The sequence below is a fragment of the Molothrus ater genome, chromosome 19, assembly GCF_012460135.2.
Source record: "Molothrus ater isolate BHLD 08-10-18 breed brown headed cowbird chromosome 19, BPBGC_Mater_1.1, whole genome shotgun sequence".
In the NCBI taxonomy this organism is placed as follows: Eukaryota; Metazoa; Chordata; class Aves; order Passeriformes; family Icteridae; genus Molothrus; species Molothrus ater.
This window is the reverse complement of record NC_050496.2, coordinates 12,073,921-12,095,337: the sequence shown is the minus strand read 5'-3', so window position 1 is coordinate 12,095,337 and position 21,417 is coordinate 12,073,921. Positions and strand designations below refer to the sequence as shown.

The 21,417-nt window shown below is 66.7% G+C and overlaps 1 protein-coding gene across 1 annotated transcript; it reads right to left on the bottom strand.

Moving 5' to 3' along the window:
* Positions 1–347: 347 nt before the first annotated feature.
* On the bottom strand, positions 348–20,927 carry AATK (apoptosis associated tyrosine kinase). The gene is made up of 14 exons (XM_036394562.2): positions 20,785–20,927; positions 11,238–11,371; positions 10,016–10,157; positions 9,119–9,198; positions 8,887–9,005; positions 8,407–8,494; positions 8,197–8,330; positions 7,486–7,570; positions 6,722–6,843; positions 6,448–6,597; positions 3,297–6,366; positions 3,009–3,177; positions 2,602–2,820; positions 348–2,431 (listed from the first exon to the last, which is right to left on the bottom strand). The coding sequence occupies exons 1-14, from the start codon at positions 20,867–20,869 to the stop codon at positions 2,403–2,405; spliced, it is 4,626 nt and encodes a 1,541-aa protein (XP_036250455.1). The 5' UTR covers positions 20,870–20,927; the 3' UTR covers positions 348–2,402.
* Between the last annotated feature and the right edge of the window lie 490 nt (positions 20,928–21,417).

The window sequence follows — 21,417 nt, the reverse complement described above, 5'->3', positions numbered from 1 at the left end:
GTCACAGCCCGGGGTGGGGACAGGCCTGGGCTCCCCTCGGCCACTGCGGTGTCCTCTTCCACCCCCGTGCCAGGGGCTGTCCCCTGGGCCCCCCAAGCTGCCACCCTGGCTCCAGCCAGCCCCCGGGGGCTTCGCTGCACCTCCTGGCTCGGTGGCACCTGTAAGATGTAACCTGAAATAATTTTTTATGAGAAAAAGTAATTTATGAGCAATTCAACCTCCCCCAGCCCTCCCTCCCGCAGTGTTTTCCCAGGCCAGAGGCTCCTGCCTGGCCCTGGAGCGTGGCTGGGACCCTCCCGAGCTGCCTCCATCCTGGGTGCTGGGCAATGATCGGGGCAGGAAACGGCTTAAGATATTTTAAAAACTTTATTATTGGCCCGATGAGATTTGACACACATGCTGGGAGCTGTATGGAAATCAGCACTGATAAAAAATACAGCAATTATGACCCGTATTGAGAAAATAGACCATGTAAGAAGAGCCTTTCTATTAAAAAAGTTACCCAAGCCACAGCTCTGTCCTCATCCTCTCTCTGGGGCCGGGACCTGCGGCGCCATAGACCAAACCCGGGGTGTGGGGTGGGGCTGGGCCAGCACCCCTGGGTGCCAGGGGCTGAGCAAACCCCCCCAGTGCTGGGGGTGCAGGGAAGGGGGGATCAGGGGGTAGGAGGGTGGGTGCTGTGGGAAGGAAATCCCAGGAGCACCCCAGTCCTGCAGCCCTGAGTGCTGCACCCTGGTCAGGGCAGGGGGTGGGCTCCTGTTGTAAGGGATAAGGAAAAAGCTTGGGACAATTGGGGTGGGGGGGATACAGGCCAGGTGGGGGCTTAAATAAAACACTTAAATAAGCACTCATTGCTTAGGAGGGGGAGGAACCAGCAGTGGGGGTATGGGGTGGCATGGCCACCCTGGGGCTGAAGCTGGGGTCCCCCAGGGTCCTGGAGTGGGGAACAGCCCCTGGCCCCACAAGAGCCTCCTGAGCACTGAGGGCACTCCAGCTGGGATACAGCTGGGCTGGGCTGGCCATGGGAGAGGGTGGGAGAAGGGAGGGTGGGTATGGGACACCTCTGCCAGCACCGGTGCCAGGCTGGGGTGGGGACAGCTTCATCCCACGGGCCCTGGTGCCAGAGCTGTGTCCAGCCCAGGGTGGGACCACCCTGTGGCATGGAGCAGAACCCCTGGCACCAGCCCCACCCCACATGGGTGCTGTCTGTGCAGTGTCCCTGCACAGGGACACTTGTGTGCCCTCATCCCCCTACACAGGAGCCAGGACAGGGACAGGGGCTCAGGGGGGACATTTCTCACCTCAGGGTTTGGTCTATAGACCCCAAAAGGAACCAGCCCTGAATTCAAGGTTTCACTCAGCTCCGCTTACTTCTATTTCCTTCCGGAAGCTGGAATTGCACAATTATCCTAAGCCTCGAATGAATTAAAAAAAAAAAAAAAAACAAAACAAAACAAAGAAAGAAACAAACAAACAAAAAAAACCCAAAACAGAACAAAGAACCACGAGCGCGCCCCCCTCCCCCCCCTCCCCAATAAGTCTCTTTGGCAGCAATAACTTAAAATCGCGTCAATGTGGGTTCAGTCAACAGCAAGTTTTGGTTTTGGGGTGGGGTTGGGGTTAGGGTTTTTAATAATTTTGTTTAAATACAAAAATAGGTTGGCGGGTCCCGGTGGGGAATACTCCCTCCACAACCAGCCCTCCACGTGTTGCTCCTCACTACAATGGGCAAGAGTCCCAGCAGTCCTCAGGGATCCCCAGCTGGGACTGATCCCTGCAAACCAAGGGAGGGGAGCTCCAAAGCCATGGGGATCGCTCTAGGCAGCCGGTGACACCCCTGGCACGGGGAGTGACATCCAGAGTGGCAGCAGCCAGCGGCCCCTGGGTCAGGAATGTCGTGGAGTGCCTCTGGGGCAGCCATGGGGCAGCTGTGGGGCCGCTGTGGGACAGCCAAGCTGCCACAAGGTGCAAGACTGAGCACAGGGCACAGGGAGGGGACAGCCCGGGGGAGAAAGGGTGTGGGGGACAAACTGCCTCGGGGAGCACATGTGGGCAAGAAGCCAAGGGGGAACTTCACTGGGGAGGACACTCGGCAAATGTTAGCAAGGTCAGGGCACTACCCTTGAAACGCTATAATTTATATATATATATGTATATATATATATATAAGTGTCTATTTTACACGCACGCTCACAGCCACCCGCACGCGCGCTCGGCGTCACCGTCACCCACCGCCTGGCCCCGCGGGGGCCGCGCCGGCCCCGCTCCCACTCGAAGCAGCAAACGAGTTCCTCGCGATAAAATCTGCCTAAAAACTGAACTGCCCAGCGGGGCCTGGGAGCCCACGGGCGGCCCCCGCGCCGCCCCGGTGCCAGGGCAATGCCGGCTGCGTCCCGGCCGGCTCACTCCCGGTCACCGTCTTCGCTGCTGCCTGCAACGAGCAGAGAGAGCCATGAGAGGGTCCCGGACCCCCGTGGGACATCCAGCCCTTTGTGGGGGTGACCGTCCCCACGGGGTGCAGGGACAGGGCTCACAGTGTGGCTGGCACCGGGACACGGCTGCTCTGGGCACCCACGGAGCAGCATCCCAAGGGGAACTCACCTCCTATGGAGTCCATGTCCGAGTCGGAGACGTGGGTGATGGAGAACCGGGACACCGGGGCAGGTGAGACCGTGAACCGGGAGAACTGGATGGGCAGCACCTGTTTCTGCGGTGGCACCACGGCCGCGGGGGGCTCCTCCGGCGTCCCCGGCAGCGAGGCCACCAGGGACTGCTTCACTGGCATCAGCGGGAAGTCGTCGTCCCACTCGAAGCCACCGCCTGGGATACAAAGTGAGGGGGCTGAGCCCACTGTGAGCCCCATAATCTCTAACCCCATCACCTCATAAATGGCCCTCCATCATGCCATAACCGCTGTCCCCATGATCCTATAACTGCCTCCCCATGATCCCATAACTGCTGCCCTCTCACCACCCCACAATCCACCCCATGAGCTCCTGGTCTCTTACTCTCTTCCGAGGCGTTGCCGTCCGAAGAGTCGTCGGAGGCTCCGAGCCTGTCCGTGGGGCTGGGGGGGCTGCCACTGGCAGGGGGCTGCCCCGAAGGCGAGGGGGGCTGCCCCGAAGGCAGGGTGGGCTCCGGGAAGCTCTGCTCAGCCAGCTCCCGCGTGGGGCTTTCCTGAGGATGGAGAAACAGCAGGAAGGAACCTCACCGGGGGCTCGGCTGTAGATGGCTCCCACCACCACAATGGCACGGAGCCGTGCCCAGTACCTGGCTCTGTCCCCCAGGGCACCCACCTGGTCGAAGAGGTAGATGGTCACATCGTCGTAGAAGGACACAGCCTTTTTCTTGCGCTCCAGGTCCTCGCAGAAGGACTCGGACAGCAGGCTGGGCATCTTGAGGAGGCTGCGCAGGTTCCGGCCGCTCTGGCTCTCGGCCACCACGATGGGCACGGCCGCCGGCTCCTCCTCGCTCTCCTCGCTCTGCTCCTGGATGTTGTAGCAGCGCAGCTCCTCATCCGACTCGTCGCTGTCTTCCGTGTCCTCCTCCTCCTCCTCTGGCTCCTCGCGGCGCTCGGGGGCAGCCGGGGCCGGGGAGAGACCCGGTGGTGATTCACCCCCGGGGAGCAGCGTGCTGGGACCCCCCGGCGCATCACCCACCCCGGGCCCCTCCAGGGGCAGCCCCCGCTCCCCAAGCCCCAGCGCGGGGGTCACAGTCTGTTTGTCCCCCACTGTGGCCCCCCCAAGTCCAGGGACGCCCTCGGACACGCAGGTCCCTCCAAGAGCTGATGGCTCCCCAGGGCTCACTGGCACCGGGGTCAAGAGGAAAGTCTTGGGGGTCACAGAGCCCGGGGGACAGGTGTCTGTGTCAGGGCGCGGGGGGCTGCCCGGCACCAGCCCCGTGCCAGCGGGGCTCTGCTCGGTGCCAGGCACCTGCTCCGGTGAGCTCCCGGCCCCAGTCGCCACCCAGTCCCCCTCCAAAGCCACCGCCGCCGACGTGGGCATCGCCACCGCGACGCCAGGCGCGGCCGGGGGGCTGCCGGGTGCCCCCGGCGGGTGCAGCGGGTCCTCTCCTCGCCCTGTGTCCTGCAAAGGGGAGCGGGGACCCTCCTCTGCCTCCGGCGTGCGGGACCCATCGCTGTCCCCCTCGTCCGTGTGGCCGCGCTCGGCCTCGGCGTCGCAATCGGAGAAATAGGCAGAGTCGCGGTAGGGGCTCTTCTCGGCCAGGCCGGGAGCCTCGGCGCCCGGGCCGCTGGGCAGCCGCGTTTCGGGGGCCGCAGCCTCGCCCTCGCCCCCCGGCAGCCCCGGGGGCGGCTTCCCCAGCTGGCTGAAGGCCTCGGGCTCTCGGGGCTCGTGGGGCTCCTTGAGGACGAACTCGGGGGACTCGTTGTTCTCGGTGTCGTAGCCGCTGTCGAGGGCCCGGGCCTGGCCGGCGGGCACGAAGGCGCCGGGGCTGAGCACCTCGCAGGAGCTGGCGGTGGAGGGGATGTCCAGCGACTCCAGCGAGTCCGGCGTCCCCACCTGCTTCTGCAGGGACCTGAGCGCCGGGGCCGCCTCCGCCCGCTCCGTGAACTCCCCGGAGAAGTCGGTGAAGACGCCGGAGGTCAGCTCGGCCGTGTCCTCGTCGCTGCCCTCGTCCACGCTGGGGAAGCTGCTGCTGGAGAAGGTCTTGTCCGGCGTCCGGTCGGCGTCGCTGGCGGCACAGGCGCCGCTCTCGGCCACGGCCTCGGCGGGCGCCTGGGCGGGCTCCTCTGCGGGCTGGGCGCCGTCCGCGCCGGGCTGGCCGGGGCTCGGGGCGGCCGTGCCAGCCGTGGGGGGAGCGGCCTCGCCCGGCCCCGCGGCGGCGGCGGCGGGGGCCGGCGGGCTGCGGGCAGGGCTGCCCCCGGCCGGGCTCTCCTCAGGGTGGGCATCGCGCGGGGCCCCCGGCGCAGGTGGCGGGGCCGCGGCGGGGCCCCAGGGCGCGGCGGGGCTCTCCGCCAGCGTGCCGGGCTGCGCGGGGCCGCAGGGTGATGAGTCACGGCCGTGCCAGGCCTGCCGCCGCGGGGAGGGCGAGCGGCACGGGGAGGAGGAGCCGCCGGCCATGGCGGGGGGCTGATCCTGCCGCGGGCGGAGGAAGTCGTGTCCCGGCGGGGACCCCCCGAGCTGGGGCTGCCCGCGGGGCACCGTGCCCAGCGGCTTGGCCATGAGCCCGCGGAAGGTGATCATGCGGCGGTAGCACCAGCTGTCGCCGGCCGGGGGCTCGCGGGGGCTGCCGCCGCCGATGTTGTTGTTGGAGGAGCTGTTGGAGGCCCACGGGTGCCGCTGAGGCGGGGGGCTGGCACCGGCCGCCTGGGGGGCGCTGGGGGGGCTCTCCTCGCCCAGCTCCAGCGCCACGCAGTCCGGAGGGGCCCCGCTCGGGCCCGCCGTGCCCCCGTACCCCGGGGGGCTGTAGGCGCAGTTCCCCGACGGCGAGACCCCCAGCGGGTCGGCAAAGACCCCGGGCTGGAAGGCGGGGACGGGCCAGTCCTGGCTGCCCGGCTGGGGGGGCTCCTCCTCCGGCAGGTACCCCTCGGCCCCGTGGCTGGGGGACGGCTCGTAGCCCCGCGGCTCCGGCCCGGGGCAGGGGTACGGGTAATACTCTGCGCACTCCCAGGAGCCTTCGGCCGCGGGCGCGTGGCCCAGCAACGGCTCCATGCTCAGGGACACCGTGGGGCTGCCCGAGTCCGAGTCGTAGGCGCCGCCGCTGTGGCCGCCCTGCGCTCTCCAGCAGGCCGGGGCCCGCGGGGCGCCCCGCTCGCCCGCCGGGCTGTAGGTGCACATGGCGTAGTCCAGCTCGGCGCTGCCCTCGCCGGGGCCCTCGATGCGGATGTAGTACTCGCTGCCCAGAGAGGGGCTGTGGGCGCCCAGGATGGGCACCACGCCGGGCGCCGGCACCCCGGGGCAGCCCGACGCCTTGCACTCGTAGCAGGACGGGGACACCCCCAGGCTGAGCCCCGCCGTCGTGGCCGGGTAATAGAGGTCGTGGTAGCGGGCGGCGCTGCTGGGGCTCAGGGACCCCAGCGGGGCCTGGAAGTGCTCGGTCTTGGTGTGCTCCCACTTGTACTCGAAGTTGAGGCCGTGGCTGGTCTCCATGACGGTGAGGATGTCGTCCCCGTCTGAGGGGAACCCGTCGGCCGAGAACTGCTCCAGCAGCGGGAAGGACGAGAGCTCGGGACCGTGGTGGCTGCCGCTGGCGCTGCCGTTTGGCTTCATGGAATTCCAGCGTTTCTCGAAGTCCTCCTCGGCCTCCGTGGCTCCCTTGGCGCACAGGTAGGACAGCAGCAGGTGCACCTCCTCGGCCGTGGGGCGCTGCTCGGGCTGCAGCCAGCAGAACTGCATCACCTCGTACCTGCCGTGGGGAGCGGCCAGCGTCAGCCCGGCCCCCGCCCGTGCCGCGGGGCAGGGGAAGGGGGCACCTCGGGCTCCTCACCAGCGCTCCGACAGCGACAGCTTCAGCTGGGGCTTGGGCAGCTTCAGCTGCTGCTCCTTGATGGCGTAGGCCAGCACTTGGCGGTCAGAGTAGTGGTCGTAGGGCTGGCTGCCCAGCTCAAACAGCTCCCAGATGGTGACGCCCAGCGACCTGCGGGCACGGCACCGTGCTGGGGGTGCAGGGAGACCCCTGTCCCACCCCCTCCACCAGCCCCAAAACCACCCCAATGCACCCCGTGAGGCTGCAGCTCCCCGTGCCCTCCAGAGCCGCTCACCAGACGTTGCTGGCCTTGGTCTGGTCCACCACGAGCAGGTTGCCGTGCACCTCGTCGATGAGCTCGGGCGCGATCCAGCGCAGCGGCACCCACAGCTGGTCGGCCGTCACGAAGTAGTCATCCTGCCAAGTGTGCAGGGTCAGTACGAGAAGAGAACGTCAATCCATGGCGTCAGGGACCGGCCACGCCGCCACCCCCGGCCTCCCCAACCTGCGTCGCTGCCCCCCGTGCCTCTTGTTCCCCCACATCTGCCCCCTGTGCCCCTTGTTCCCCCACATCTGCCCCCAGACTGTCCTGCTCTGCTCCTGGCACCTACTGTCCCTTGTTGCCTCCCCTCCTTCCCCTCTCTGCCCCTCTGCTCCCCCACCTGAGCCCCTCCAGACCCCCAGTTTGGCAATCCCAGCTCTGCAGGAGCTGTGGGCAAGCTGGAGCAGGACAGGGACACAAATGGACGAGTGGGCAACCCCAGGCTGGGCTGGCAGCTGCCTGCAGGGTCCTGTGCCTGGCAGAGGGGCACGTCTGGACCAGCCCAGGCAGTGTCACCCCACTGGGTGGGTGCCAGGGCACACCGGGTGGCACTAAGGGTCCCTCACAGAGTGGTCTGAACCCCCCTGCACCCCAGCAAACACAGGGGTGCCCCGACACCGTTGGGGAGAGGACATGTGGGGGAAGGTTCATCAGGTCTGTGCCAGGGTGGGTACGGGGGGGTCCCGCGGGATCCCAGCGCGCAGCCCCAGCCCCCTCCTCCCTCCAACCAGCCTTACTTTGTACTTGCAGTGCGAGAGCCCGTAGTCCCCGATCTTCACGGTGAGGTCGGCGGTGAGGAGGCAGTTCCGCAGGGCCAGGTCGCTGCCAAGCAAAGCCGGAGCTGTCACCGGCACCGAGAGCTCGGCGGGCACGCACCGGGGACCCGGCTGGGGCGGCCGTGCGGCGGCGGGGCCGTTCCCCGCCCGGCTCCGGGCGTGCCCGTAACGCGGCTCTCAGTGCACAGCAGGAATGCCTGCGCGGCCCCAGCTGCGCCGCTGTCCGTCCGTCCATCCGTCACACGCCGAGCCAAGCAGAAGGCGCCTGTTCCCGGGCAACGTGAGCCCTGGCACGGGGCCGGGCACCCGGGCGGCTGCTCCGGCACTGGGCGGGTCGTGCAGCCGGGCACAGACAGGGCCACCGAGGCTGGGCTGCCCTAAGGGAATCCCTCTCCAGCACAGCTGGGAGTCCCGCGTCCCCCTCCCACAGCTCGAGCACCCTCGTGGGGACCCACCTGCAGAGCCAGGCTCGGGTGGGGACACTCCGATGGCCCCCGACGGCAGCGCGCCCCCTCCTCAACAAAATCACTGATGCTGGAGTCTCCGTCTGCAACTCACTCAGCACCAGGATATTGTTGGGCAGGAGGAGCAGTGGTGGGGCAGGAGCACTGGCACCTTGGGGACCCCCGTGCAGACCCCTCCCCAGCTCCCCCAGAAGGCAGCACAGCCTACCTGTGGATGTAGTTGTTCCTGTGCAGGTGCAGGACGCCGCAGGCCACCTCGCACGCCATCCTCTGCAGGGTCAGCAGGTCCGGGGTCATGGCCTCGGCCCCCCGGCAGCTCCGCAGGTACCCCTTGAGGTCACCCTGCAGGCAGTGCCACTGTCACCTTCCGTGCCTGGCACCCAGGGGGGCACCACGGGCAGCGGGCACAGGGACTCACCAGCGGGCAGAACTCCATCACCAGCAGGTACGGGGTGACCTCGGCGCACTGGGCCAGGCACTGCAGCAGGTTGGTGTGCTGGAGGGCTCTGCGTGGGCACAGCAACAGGGGTGTTTGTGCACCACTGCCCTTCCTGTGCCAGGGGGATGGCAGCAGTGCCCCAGGAGCCATCGTCCTGCCTGCACCCCAGGGGCTGCCGGGAGCGGGTACCAGCACGTCCCAGCGCCCGGGATGTGTCACAAAGGGGCGTTTGTTCAGCTGGGCTGGGGCAGGAGCAGCTCCGTGCCCCCCCCTGCTTGGCCCAGCTCTGCCCATGACCTCACTGCTGCCCCATGGATGGCTGTGGCCCCACAGAACTGTGCTGCCCCAGAGCGAGGGGCAGCCACGGCTCTGCCCAGCAGCTGAAGGCGGCACGGGGTGGATCTGCCCCCATGGCACAGCATCCCCACTCCCAGCACTGTGGAGTGACCCCAGAGGTACCTGTAGGGCTGCGCTTCTTCCAGGAACTGCATCTGGTCCTGCACGCTGGCACTCGCCTTCAGCTCCTTCACCACCACCTGGGTGCTGCTGATGCCCGAGTTCACCTCCCCCAGGAACACCTGGGGTGAGGGACAGGCTCATCCCTCCATCCACAGCCCAAACCCCCCTGGCACAGCCAGGGCCCCACGTCCCAGCAGGGTGGGGGGTCCGGGGGTCCCTGTTCCAGGCTCACCTTGCCGAACCAGCCATGGCCGATCTCCTTCAGGTACAGCAGGCTCTGCCGCCCCAGGTCCGCCGACTTGAGGAGCTGCACTGTAACAGAGCCCATCCAGCTGCCCGCGTGTCCCCCTGCCCACACGTCCCCCTGTCCCCCTGCCCACACGTCCCCCTGTCCCCCTGCCTGTGCTCCCCACCAGTCCCAGCCAAGCCCTGCTGTCCTCACCGTGCCACCCGGTGCCAGGGCCTCTGCCACCCCAGGATGCTCCGGAGCATCCATCCCCAGGAATCCTGCATCCCAGGCATCCTCATCTCCAGGCATCCTCCCACGATCAGGGGATGTGGGGTATCAGTGTCCCCGAGCAGGATGGCAGCAGAGCTGGCTCCCTGCCCCTCTCCTCCGCAGGGTGTGCAGAGCTGAGCCCGGCACAGCGCTGGCATTTAGCCCCTTCCCAGCCCCCCCGGCACAGTCCGGCCCCTCAGGAGCCCGTGCCAAGGGCAGGCAGCAATGGGGCCATTGTTGGTCCTTTCTGCCCTCCCCTCTGTGGCCATTCTTTGGGCAGGGAGTGACACGGGGTGGGAGGGGGCACAACCAGGCGCCCCCCACATTCCTCTCCCACTCAGGGCCTTGTTTACACGGGACCAGGGCTCGTGGATGTCACCGTTCAGGGTGGCCGTGTCCTGTCCCGCCCCTGCCCCGTCCCCTGGGCTGGGACACGCAAGAGGGACAAGGGACCCTCGCACAGGGGGACCCGGCAGCGCTCCCCAGGGACCTCGGCTGCCTGTCCCTTGCCAGGGCTCCCCTGGATCTGTCCCTCCACCGCAGGGGACACCCAGCATCCCCACATCACTCTGCCCAGTGATGACAGACCTCAACCACAGCATGCAGGGGGCCTGCCCCACCCTGGCTTACCTGAGCGCCCCGGCTGCTTGGCCATGGGCAGGGACACCTTGGTGAGGGGCAGCACGTAGACCTCGGGGCCATGCTGGGGGGCAGGCGAGCCCTGGGCCGACAGCTCTGTCACGTAGTCATCCCCCTCGGTGTTCTCAAACTCCTGGTTCAGGGTGCGGGGCGGGTGACACAGTGAGCAGAGACAATGACCCCATGGGCTCCCCACTGCTCTAGTGCCCTGCACACCCCTCTGCCCCAACAGGCTCATTAAATCCCCCCCTCCCTGCACACAGCCCTCCCCACCTGCCATCCCATTACCTGTCTGTGCCACCCCGGCAGCCCTCGGCTCCCAAAAGCCGCCCGGGCGAGCAGGTAGGACACGGTGAGCATCTCTCCGTGCCAGGCTGTGCCTCATGGCGCTGCCGGCGCCGCACCGTGTGCCGTGTGCCACCGCGGGCCATGCGCGGACACCGGCGCGGCCGCTCGCACATAAATACGAGTGCGGGGGCACCAGGGGGTCACTGTCCCCCCCCGGCACGGCGAGGTGCTCCGGCGGTGTGGGACGGTACACAACACCCGGCGTGTCCCCCCCAGCCTGACCCCCTCCCGCCGCGGGCGCCTCAAGCCTCCACAAAAATCCCAGCAATTAGGGAAAAAGCGTTTTCTCGGCACATTCTGTGCCTGTGAGGTCAGGGTGCCTCCCACCCTCGGGGGCGTGCGGGGGGGACCGGGCCCTTAACCGTGCCGTGGCCTGGCCCCGCACGGAGCCGGGAGCACGGATGGGTCAGGATGCGACCCCAAGGATCCTGAATCCCACAGATCCACGCTCGGTGGGGCTGGGATCCAGGATGTGACCCCACGGATCCTGAATCTCACAGATCCACGCTCGGTGGGGCTGGGATCCAGGATGTGACCCCAAGGATCCTGAATCCCCCAGATCCACGCTCGGTGGAGCTGGGATCCAGGATGTGACCCCAAGGATCCTGAATCCCCCAGATCCACGCTCGGTGGAGCTGGGATCCAGGATGCAACCCCACTGTGCTGAGCCCCGCAGCCCCGGCAGGCAGCGAGGGGCTGAACCCCTCCCTCCAAGTGCTGCTGTCCTGAGCCAGGACACATCCAGCCCTGGCACTGGGGCAGAGAACTCTGCACCAGGAACCTCCAGACACCTCCATCCCTCACTGGGTCCCTGGTTAGAACCCCCCACCCCGGCCTGGGAACCCCTCCCGGCCCCTCAGCTCACCTTGAAGCCAATGTCCCCCTTCTTGCAGCACAGACAGGCCAACATGAGGAAGATGAAGGTGAAGAGCCCCGAGAAGGAAACGGCCACAACAGCCAGCGAGGAGGACCAGGAGAGCTCACTAAGGGGGGTGCCGTCTGTGGGGACACGAGGTGGTCAGGGCTGGGGGCACCAGGGAGGGTTCACGGGGCACAGGGAAGGGACACGGCTGCACTGCCTGGGCACCGCATCCTCTGGGCACTGGGGAGGGCTCACAGGGCATGGGGAAGGGACATGGCTGTACTGGCTGGGCACTGCATCCTCTGGGCACCAGCACACCCCAAATCCCAGCACCTGCCCCCCCACTCCAGCTGTGCGGTGTCCCGTGGGGTGGCAGGGCACACGGTGGCCACAGTGGCAGTGGAGGTGGCCGTGTCACAGCTGCCCATCCCCAGCAGGCCCCACTGCCAGCTGCAGCTGCCACATTACTATTCTGCCCAGAGCCTGCCCAAACAACCGGCGCCCTTGTGGTGGGAGCAGCCGGAAGGTCATGGCACTGCCAGCGGAGCCGGGCACCGGAGACCCCCAGAGCCCCGCAGTGCCCGGCTGTGATCGGTGCCCTGTGCCCAGCCAGGAGCCTGGCACAGACCCCACCGGTGCCATGCTCCCTCCCTGGTCACCAAGCCCCTGCCGGGGATGCTCGTGGCACACACGTGGCTCCAGCACGTGGCCCACGGAGCGTCCCTGTCCCTGTGCCCCGGCCACGCTGCCCTGCTCCAGAGCTCAGGCTCCCCTGTGTCCTTGAGACTGGCACCTGAAGGGCACCAGGGCTGGGGAAGGTTCTGCTGCCCTGGTGGGCACTGGCAGCGCCCGCTGTCCCCGGGCACTGCCTGGCACCACGCAGGGTGGGCACAGGGCACCCTGGCTCCCGCGGGCCTTGGCACAGCCCGGCCATGCCAGGGAGCAGGGAAGGAGCTCCAGAGCCATCTTCCGAGGCTCGGGATGCAAAGCCGAACCTGGGAGGAGCGGGGGGCGGCGTGCCCCCCCTTCCAGCTGGTTTCCATGGTGAACACACTTTGTACCGCCAACGTCACCATTTTCCCTGGATAGTGGGACAGCAAGAGAGAAAATGACTCACTGAAAAGAGCCTTTGAACGGCAACGGGGAGCAGAGCACGGGGACGGGAGCCCGTCCGAGGGCACCGTCAGCTGAGCTGCCCCTCAGCTCGGGAACTGGAGGTTCCCAGGGAGGACAATTGGCCAGTGAGATCCAGATGGTCCTGCCTCAGTTTCCTCACCTGCACAATCACAGACCTGGGAGCCGTGACCAGCCCAGACTGGGCAGGGGCACCACCACTGCCATGGCCCACTGGCACCTTCCCTCCCTGTACCCACAGCAACGGGGATGGGAAGTGTGGCACCATCTCAGATGCCAAATTATCCCAAATCCAGGTCAAGTGCACCTGCAGCAGCAGATGCTGGAGCGCTGGGAGCACCAGGACATGAGGGACACCAGGGCACGAGGGACACCAGGGCACAAGGGACACTGGGGCACAGGGCTGGCTGAGCACAGCCTGAAGTACCCCAGGGCCCTCAAGAGAAACCAGGGCCCCCAGCACGTCCTGCCCTCCATTCCCAGGCTCTGCCTCCCACTCTGCCAGCAGGAGTGAGGTTCCCCTGGCACCAAAGCCATGCCCTCCCCTGGCACAGAAGCCATGCCCTCCCCTGGCCTTCATCACCACAGGGGTGCCCCGTGCATCCCCCAGAATTGCGGCGTCACTCGCAGCCCCTCCACCCAGTGATCCCCGAGCCAGGGATCAGCCACCGTCACCGGGCCAGCCCCACAGCAGGGGACTCCTGGGGGCTGCAGGGACTGCTGGGGCTGGTGGCCAGGGGCTGGTGGCAGCAGACAGGCCACAGCTCCAGGGACACCCGCCCAGCCTCACCCCCAGCCCTGGCAAACGGGAGCAGAAGGGACACAGGGGAAGAGGGGGGATGCTGGATGCAGTGGGGTGCAGCGGGGTACAATGGGGTGCAGTGGGTTGCAGCGGGGTGCAATGGGGTGCAGTGGGATGCAGGAGGGTACAATGGGGTGCAGTGGGATGCAGTGAGGTGCAGTGGGATGCAGGAGGGTACAGTGGGGTGCAGTGGGATGCAGTGAGGTGCAGTGGGATGCAGGAGGGTACAGTGGGGTGCAGCGGGGTGCAATGGGGTGCAGTGGGATGCAGCGGGGTGCAATGGGGTGCAGTGGGATGCAGGAGGGTACAGTGGGGTGCAGTGGGATGCAGTGGGGTGCAGCGGGGTGCAGCGGGGTGCAGTGGGGTGCTGCAGTCGCCCTCCCACCCCACGGAAGGCACGGCGCACCCGCGGCCGGCGCAGCCCCGCCCGCGCTGTCCCCCCGCCTGTTGCATCGCCCACCCAGCGCAGGTCGCGGCCCCGGCGCGGCTCCGAGCGGGGCCGGGCAGAGCCCGGGGTGTCCCGGTGCCGCCCTCCCGCCGCCGCTGCTGACTCACGGCCCCGGGGCTGCCGCGGGCCGGCCGGGGCCCCGCTCCTCCGGCGGCCGGCGGGGCGATGCTGCGGCCGCCCGGCGATCCCGGCGGTGCCGGCGGAGCCCGCCCGGCCAGCGGGGCTGACGTGTGCGGAAGGGCCGAGCCGGGGCTCCCGCAGAGCCGGCGGCAGCTCGGGGCTCCCGGCCCGGCACTGCCCCGGGCTCCGGGCACGGCACGCCCCGACCCCGCTCCCACCGCGCCCCTCGCCGCAGCACCTACCGCAAGGCAGCCTGTGCCTCAGTTTCCCCACCGGTGGTTCCCAGCTGCCCTGGGAGGGCTCGCAGGGTCAGCCAGGAGGGGATGGATGCTCTGGCGCCTTGAGGGCATGGTCCATAGATCCCCCCTTCCCTCTGGCTTCCCACCGCGGATTCCAGCCTGGAAACATGCCAGATCCTGCTGGGCAAGGTGGGATTTGGGCAGGGAGAAGGGCAGGATATGGGTAGGAAGCAACGCAGGATTGGGGCAGGATTGGGGCAGGATTTGGACAGGGAGCAGGGCAGGACTGGGGCAGGATTGAGATGGGATTTGGGCAGGATCAAACACTCACGTCCCTCAGCCCCTCCGCCTGTGGGCTCGTTCCCATCCCAGCCCCATCCACTCTCCCTGGCACTCCTCATTAATCCCTGTGCCCATGGGCGCTTCCAGGGAAGCAATTTCACAGCCCACAGGACACGCTCTGCTCACCCCCCGCTGCCGTTTGGGGTGTGAGCACAGGCTGGGCCTGGGGCCTGAGCAGCTCCAGGGAAACTGGAGGCACCAGCAGGAACCACCCTGAGCTACAGCCCCGAGCCTGGAAGCCCCTGCCATGGGAGCAGCCATGGAGCAGGGTTGGGGCTGGCAGTAACCACGGTGCCAGCCAGGAGCCTGGCACGGAGCTGGTGCCCACAGCATCCTCCCCTGGGCTGCTCAGGAGCCCCCAGGATCCTGGCACCCCTCGCTGTGGTACCCAGAGCCTGCTCTGCTGGGCTGCTGTGGGATCCAGGCACCCCCTCCCCAAAAGCAGGAGCAGGGAGCAGCACCCTTTATCCCCATTGCTGGAGACCTTTTCCCACCAGGAAGAGCCAGAGCCATTGGAGCAGCCTCTCTGGTGATTAATAGATCAGTTAATTGTGAATTCCAGGCACGCCTGGCTAATCCCTTCTCCTTCTGTATCTCTTAGCGTGGCGTATTTCACCAAAAGGATTGATTCTGCCCTTTCATTCTGCTTTTACCATCTAGGGCTGAAACAGCAGCAAAAAATAAATAGGTGGAAAATAACAGAAAATCATCCATCATTTTCTGAAGCAACGAAATAAAAACAAGGATTGTGCTAGGGACAGGCCGGGCTCTGGCGTTGCTGTGCACACACCACGCGTGTCAGCCTGATTAGGGACATAAAATCAAGTTCCTCCATCAAAGCCCGCCCTGATGCAGAGCCAAGAGCCAACAATTCCCTCTGTTTCCACAGAAAATAATACTAATATTATTATGATAATATAATTATTATAATGTAATTATAATAATATTGTCTATAATAATAATATATAGTCATAATATATTATTATTATATATAGGATATTATAATTGTGTATGGAATTATATATAGAATTATACATGGAGTTACATATATTGTATTTTTATATATAATATATAGTCTATTATAGAATTATTAGTATTATAATAATATATTGTAATAATAAAAAAAAGAATATTGTAAAAGGCATGCAGAGCAAGCTCAAATTGATTCTTTAAACTGAGCTTGTTGTTCTCAGTGAGTGCTGTGCAGCCCATCCCACACCGTGGAGCCCGGGATCCCCGTGCTGGGGGCAGTACCGGGGCAGTACCGGGGACAGTGACAGGGCAGTACCGGGGACAGTGCCAGGGACAGTGCCAGGACAGTGCCAGGACAGTGCTGGGGCAGTACCTGGGCAGTACCTGGGCAGTACCAGGGCAGTACCGGGGCAGTACCAGGGCAGTACCGGGGCAGTACCAGGGACAGTGCCAGGGCAGTACTGGGGCAGTGCCTGGGCAGTACTGGGGCAGTACCAGGGCAGTACTGGGGCAGTACCGGGGCAGTATCGGGGCAGTACCTGGGCAGTACCTGGGCAGTACTGGGGCAGTACCTGGGCAGTACCTGGGCAGTATACCGGGGCAGTACCAGCGCAGTGCCAGGACAGTGCTGGGGCAGTACTGGGGACAGTGCCAGGGACAGTGCCAGGGCAGTACTGGGGCAGTGCCTGGGCAGTACCGGGGCAGTACTGGGGCAGTACCTGGGCAGTACTGGGGCAGTACCGGGGCAGTACTGGGGCAGTACCTGGGCAGTACCTGGGCAGTACCAGGGCAGTACCAGGGCAGTGCCAGGCACATGGCCCCTGCCCGCCGAGGCTCGCAGAGCCCAGAGCCTTTACGTAACAGCGGGAGCGGCAGCGCGAGAGGGGCGCCCTATTTATATCCCAAACGCTCGCTCGGCGCCGTTACGAAACGAGCAGCTCTGGCTCCGGAGCACGGCCCGAGCAGGGGGAGGCTGGGGGCTGAGGGTGTCTCCTGGCACAGGAAGGAACCCGGGCTCAGGGTCTGGCTCTGTCCCCCAGCAGGGCCCAGATCCCAGTGCCCCAGCCCCGAGCGGGGCTCGGTATCGAGGATGCTCAGGACACGGAGCTGGGGAGGGCCTGGCACCTCCCTGCCCCACGTCCACCCTCGGGTCAGTCTATGGTGCCCAAATCACCTGCAGGCACGGGAACACACAGACCAGGGCGGCTGGAAAACCCCTCCTTCCCCACAGGGATGGCTGAGGGTGGGCAGCACACAACCACAGAGGTAGTTTGGAAAGGTGAAAATGGTGGCTGACACGGTGGCCTGGCAGCAGGACATCCTGGCACAGCTGGGACAGGAGCCTGGCAGCTGGTGGGTGCCCTGCCAGCCAGGGCAGAGCTGTTCCACTTACTGCGTTTGCCCACACTGGAATTTTCCTTCGCTCCAGTAATTAAAACAAACGGCGTTAACCCCGCTGCTGGCACCAGGCTGCAGGGAGGACGTGGGCACGGCTGGCACAGGGGAAGGGGTAGGGAACAGGATCCCCCCAACAGTCTGGGCTGTGGGACAGTGGCTCTGTGGGAAATCCTGGGAAATTCCCATTCCTCCAGTGCTCAGCCCTCCCAAATCCACAATCCCCACGTACTCACTGTCCCTTGGCCGGTGCTGAGCTCCACCAGGAGCCCGGTGCCAGCTCTGGAGCATCCCAGGATGCTCCGTGTCCCCTCAGTGTCCCCGGCCATCAGGGCCTGGGCCGGCCCTCGGAGCTTGGCCTATGGCAATGATGGCAGTGGCAGCCCTGAGACGGCTGTGCCGTGCTCTGATGGTGCTTCCTGGGCTGTCAGGGGGATTAATGCCCCCAGGACATTGATTTTCCTGCCAGTGGGCACACTGAGTCAGCACAGAGCAGCTCCTCTCCGGGCCAGCCATGTCACCCTCCAGCCCTGTGACACGGCCCCTGGGGTCCCTCCGGCTCAGCCCACTCCAAATTCCCACCGGGGATGTGAGGGGCCAGTTGCTGGGGCAGGAGAACGTCTGGAACCCTGGAGTGGCAGTAGTGCATGGCCAGGACCGTTATCCTGCATCCCAACACCCCTGGATCCTACTGTGCCACCGTGCCACAGTGCCACCATCCCACAGTGCCACCACCCCTGGATCCCACCATGCCACAGTGCCACCCACCCCTGGCTCCCACTATGCCACCATCCCTGGATCCCACCGTGCCACCACCCCGGGCAGTGCCCCCAGCCCCTGGTCACTTGCCGGATCAGTGCAGCAGCACAGGGTGGGAACAGGCTCAGCCATGGCACCAGAGCAGCCCAAGTGCCCCTCTGACCCAAATCCTGGGATTTTCCAGCCCAGCAGTGGGATGGCGAGGAGGTGACGTCACACCAAGGCAAAACCTGGGATGCTGCCTGGCTACAGGCACTGAACACAGAGCCCTGCTGGGTGTGAACCCCCACCTGGCACCACGCTGGCAGTGCCACTGCTGCCCCACACGCCCAGCTGTCCCCGGGTGCCAAGGCTCGGCTCAGGGGCACCGCAGCCCTGCTCTGGCCGGGAGGATGGTGCCAGGGAGGGCAGAGCCGCGGGCTGCCCTGGCACAGGGTGTCCCAGCAGGGCTGGGAGTGCCGGGCAGGGAGCCTGTGAGTCACAGCCCCGCTGCCCCCGGCGGCGCGGGGCCCTTTCAACCCCGGCATGTTAATTTCTGCTAATTGGCCTTGACAGGGATCGGTGTCAGCGTTCCAGAACACACCCGCGTGTGCGTGGGGCAGGAGGGAGGGAGGGGAGAAAGGGGGAGCAAAGTGGCACCCTCAGGGAACAGGATCCTGGCTCTGTCCCCTCACTGAGCCAGGTGGGGCCTGGCTGCCCTGTTGTGCTGTGCCAGTGCCATTCCCTGTGCCAGGACAGGGGGTTTGCCACATGCCACCCCTCTCTGCCTGCCCCTGGCATCCCTGTGGGCACTGGGAGTCACCTCCTGGCTGTGTGCCCAGCCCCTGCTGCCCTCCAGCCCAGAGTGCCATCCCCCAGTGGGAAACATGTGGCAAGACAGGACAACGGGCACGCTGCTGCCACCACTGCCACCTCCCAGCCAAGGAGCTCCTGCTGCCCTGCCCCAAACCGCCTCAGTGTGTCCAGCCCTGACAGAACCTTCCCTTGTATGGCCCAGTCGGTGCCAGAGCGTGCCTGGCCCTGGTTTGGGTTGCCAGGGTCCTTCTGCCTGCTATGGCCCCTTTGCCACCACAATCCCCCAAGTCCTTTCCCATCCTTGTGCCAGGAGCAGCTGGAGGACACGGAGCACCAACACTCACCATGCTGCTGTCACTGAGTGTCACTGAGGCACTGCATGGCAGCAGGTGCCAGGTGGACCCAAAAACACAGGGCTGGGGGGAGCCCCTGCCCTCCCTGTTCCTCGACTCCCCAGGGCAGGGAGTGGGCACCCATTTGCCCCTGGAAGCCCGGGAGATGTGGGGGGCACGTTGGGGCAGGCAGGGCTGGGTCGTGCCCCACTGGTGGCTCCAGTGCTCCATGCAGGACCATCTCCAGGCCTGGCCTGGGAATGGGTGAAGAGAGATGGGAACCACGAGGCTGCAGGGCTGGGGCCCTCCCCCAGAGCCCCCAGAGCCCCCAGAGCCTGGAAGGGAATGAATCCCTGGCAGAGCTGACGCTGACATCCCTGACACAGATGCTGGGAGAAGCCAAATCCAGCAGGTGAGGCTGGAACAGGAGCAGCTGCACTGGCACATCCTGCACATCCTGTGGCACCTCCGCCCCAGGTGACACTGCTGTCACTGTCCCATGCCACCAGGTCACCTACAGCCCAGCTTCCAACCGTGCATTTCCAGGGAACGCAGGACCAGGAGGGAGGAGATGCTCCCCTCAGCAGCACCAGGGCCTCTCCTGTCCTGTCCCAGCTGAGGTGCCAACGTGCCCTACAAACTGCTGCCCCCAGTTCCTCGCTGGCACGAGCCCCCCCCAGGGAGCCCGGCTGGCACACAGGCAGGAGCTGCTGCCACATGGACCAAATCCACAAAGCCGTGAAATCCAGAATCTGGTTTGTTCCCCCTTCAATTCCTCTCCCGGTGCTGGTGGGTGGCAGCTGCACGGCAGCGCCGAGCCCTGGGCCTGGCAGCGCAGCACAGGCAGCGATGGAAACAGGGATGGAGGCTTTTGAAACCAAACCTGCCTTGAGAGCCCCCGGGCCGGCAGGGTTCGCGTGGAGCGGGGCCACACCAAAAACCAAAGCAAAATCTCCTCGAGGGCTGAGCCTGGCAAACGGCTCCGTCCCGGCACTGCCGCATTTTGGATGTAAATAATGAGATTTCAGAAGCAAATAACGAGCGGCTGGGGACAAAGTCCCCGCTCGGTGAGTCCTGGTGCGGCTCATTTCCAAATCCCCCCACGGATTCCGACCGTGCGCAGCCGGGGGAGCGGAGCGGCGGAGGAAGGAGGGAGCGGGAGGGCGGCGGGGAGGGAAGCGGGAGCCCGGCACCGACAGCCGGAGCCTCCGGCACCGCCGCGCCCGGCACGGGCACCGCTCCGCCGCCTCCGCCGTGCCGGGAGCGGCGGCACCGAGCCGCGTTATCCCGGGCTGGTAAACAAAGGGCCGGAGCCGAGCGCCCGCCGGACGCTCCCGCTCGGGGTCCCGGTGCCCGCGCGGTGCCAGCCCCGCACCGGGAGGGACACGAGGCGGCGGCGGGGGCGGCGGCGAGGGGCGGCTGCGGCGGCCGCAGCCCCGAACACGCACCGCAGTCGCCAGCCCCGCGCTGCTCCGCGGCTGCAGCATCTTCCTGCAGCTGCGCCGCGGCCGGAACACGGCGCTTACATAACGGCTGCGCCCCGAAACGCCGCTGCCCACCGAGCCCCGGCACCCACCGAGCCCCGCCGGTCCCCCAGCCCCGCGGGGACCCTCAGCCCCCCGCTCCCCGGCGCCGCGGGGCTCAGCCCCCGCTCCGTCTTCCTCCCTCTCACCATCACCATCCTCCCTGTTGTTATTATTCCGTTCCAAGCCCGGAGATGCCTTCAGAGGCAGCGCAGCCCCGGGATTCCTCCGCGCTCCAGCCCGCGGAACAAAATGCCGCCCGGCTGCGGCAGCGATCCCACCGCACCGCCACACCGGCTGCTCCCCCGCCGCACCGAATGTCTCCCCGCCACACCGGGATGTCACACGGCCACACCGGGGTGTCCCCCCGCCACACCGGGGTGTCCCAGCACCACACCGGGATGTCCCACGGCCACACCGAGGGGTCACACTGCCACACTGGGATGTCCCACGGCCACACCGAGGGGTCACACCGCCACACCGGGTCGGGTCCGGCTGTCAGAGCCCGTACAGTGACATTCCCGGTGATGAGGGCGCGGGGATGCTCCGCTCGCGGCGCAGCGCGGTGCGGGGATGCTCGTTCCCGGTGCACCGGGAGGGCAGCGGCGCGGAGCTGAGCCGGGCACACGGCGGAGCACCGGGGGAGGCTCGGGGCGCGGGTCCGCCAGCCCCGGGGCTGCGGCACTTACCGGGGTCGAAGTGGGAGCTGAAGGCGAGGCTGGGGCTGAGGAAGGCGGCCGCCATGGCAGCGGCGGCGGCGGGGAAGCGGCCCATGGCGCGGCGGCGGCGGGAGCCCCACGGCCGCCGGCTGCCGCTGGCCCCGCGCTGGGCACGGCGGCGGCGGCGGCGGCGGCTCCTCCTCCATGGCGGCCCCGCGGCCCCGCGCCCCGTGCCCCGGGGAGGGGCCGCGCCGCCGCCGAGCAGCGGGACCGGGCGGGCGGGGGCGGCAGGTGGCGGAGCCGCAGCCCCGGGACCGCACCGGGATCCGCGTCCTCCCCCCCCCGGGATGAGCCGCCGCCGCCCCCGCGCGGTCCCGCCGGGATGGATGGGGGACCCCCGGACGGGGACGGGACCCTCGAGGGGCAGCGGCCACCATGGAGCGGGACCGGGACCCCCCGAGCAGGGCTGGGACCACGCCGGGGCTGGTACCCCCAGAGCGGGGACAGGATCACAGATCCCCCTGTGATCTGCCTGCCTGCCTGGCACTCACCCATCCCGGGCACCGCCGGCTCCCTGCACCCAGGGATGGGAAACAGGGACGGGATGGGCAGCTCTGCCCCCAGCCACCCCCTCAAGCCCCCGCCAGCCCCTCACACACACAC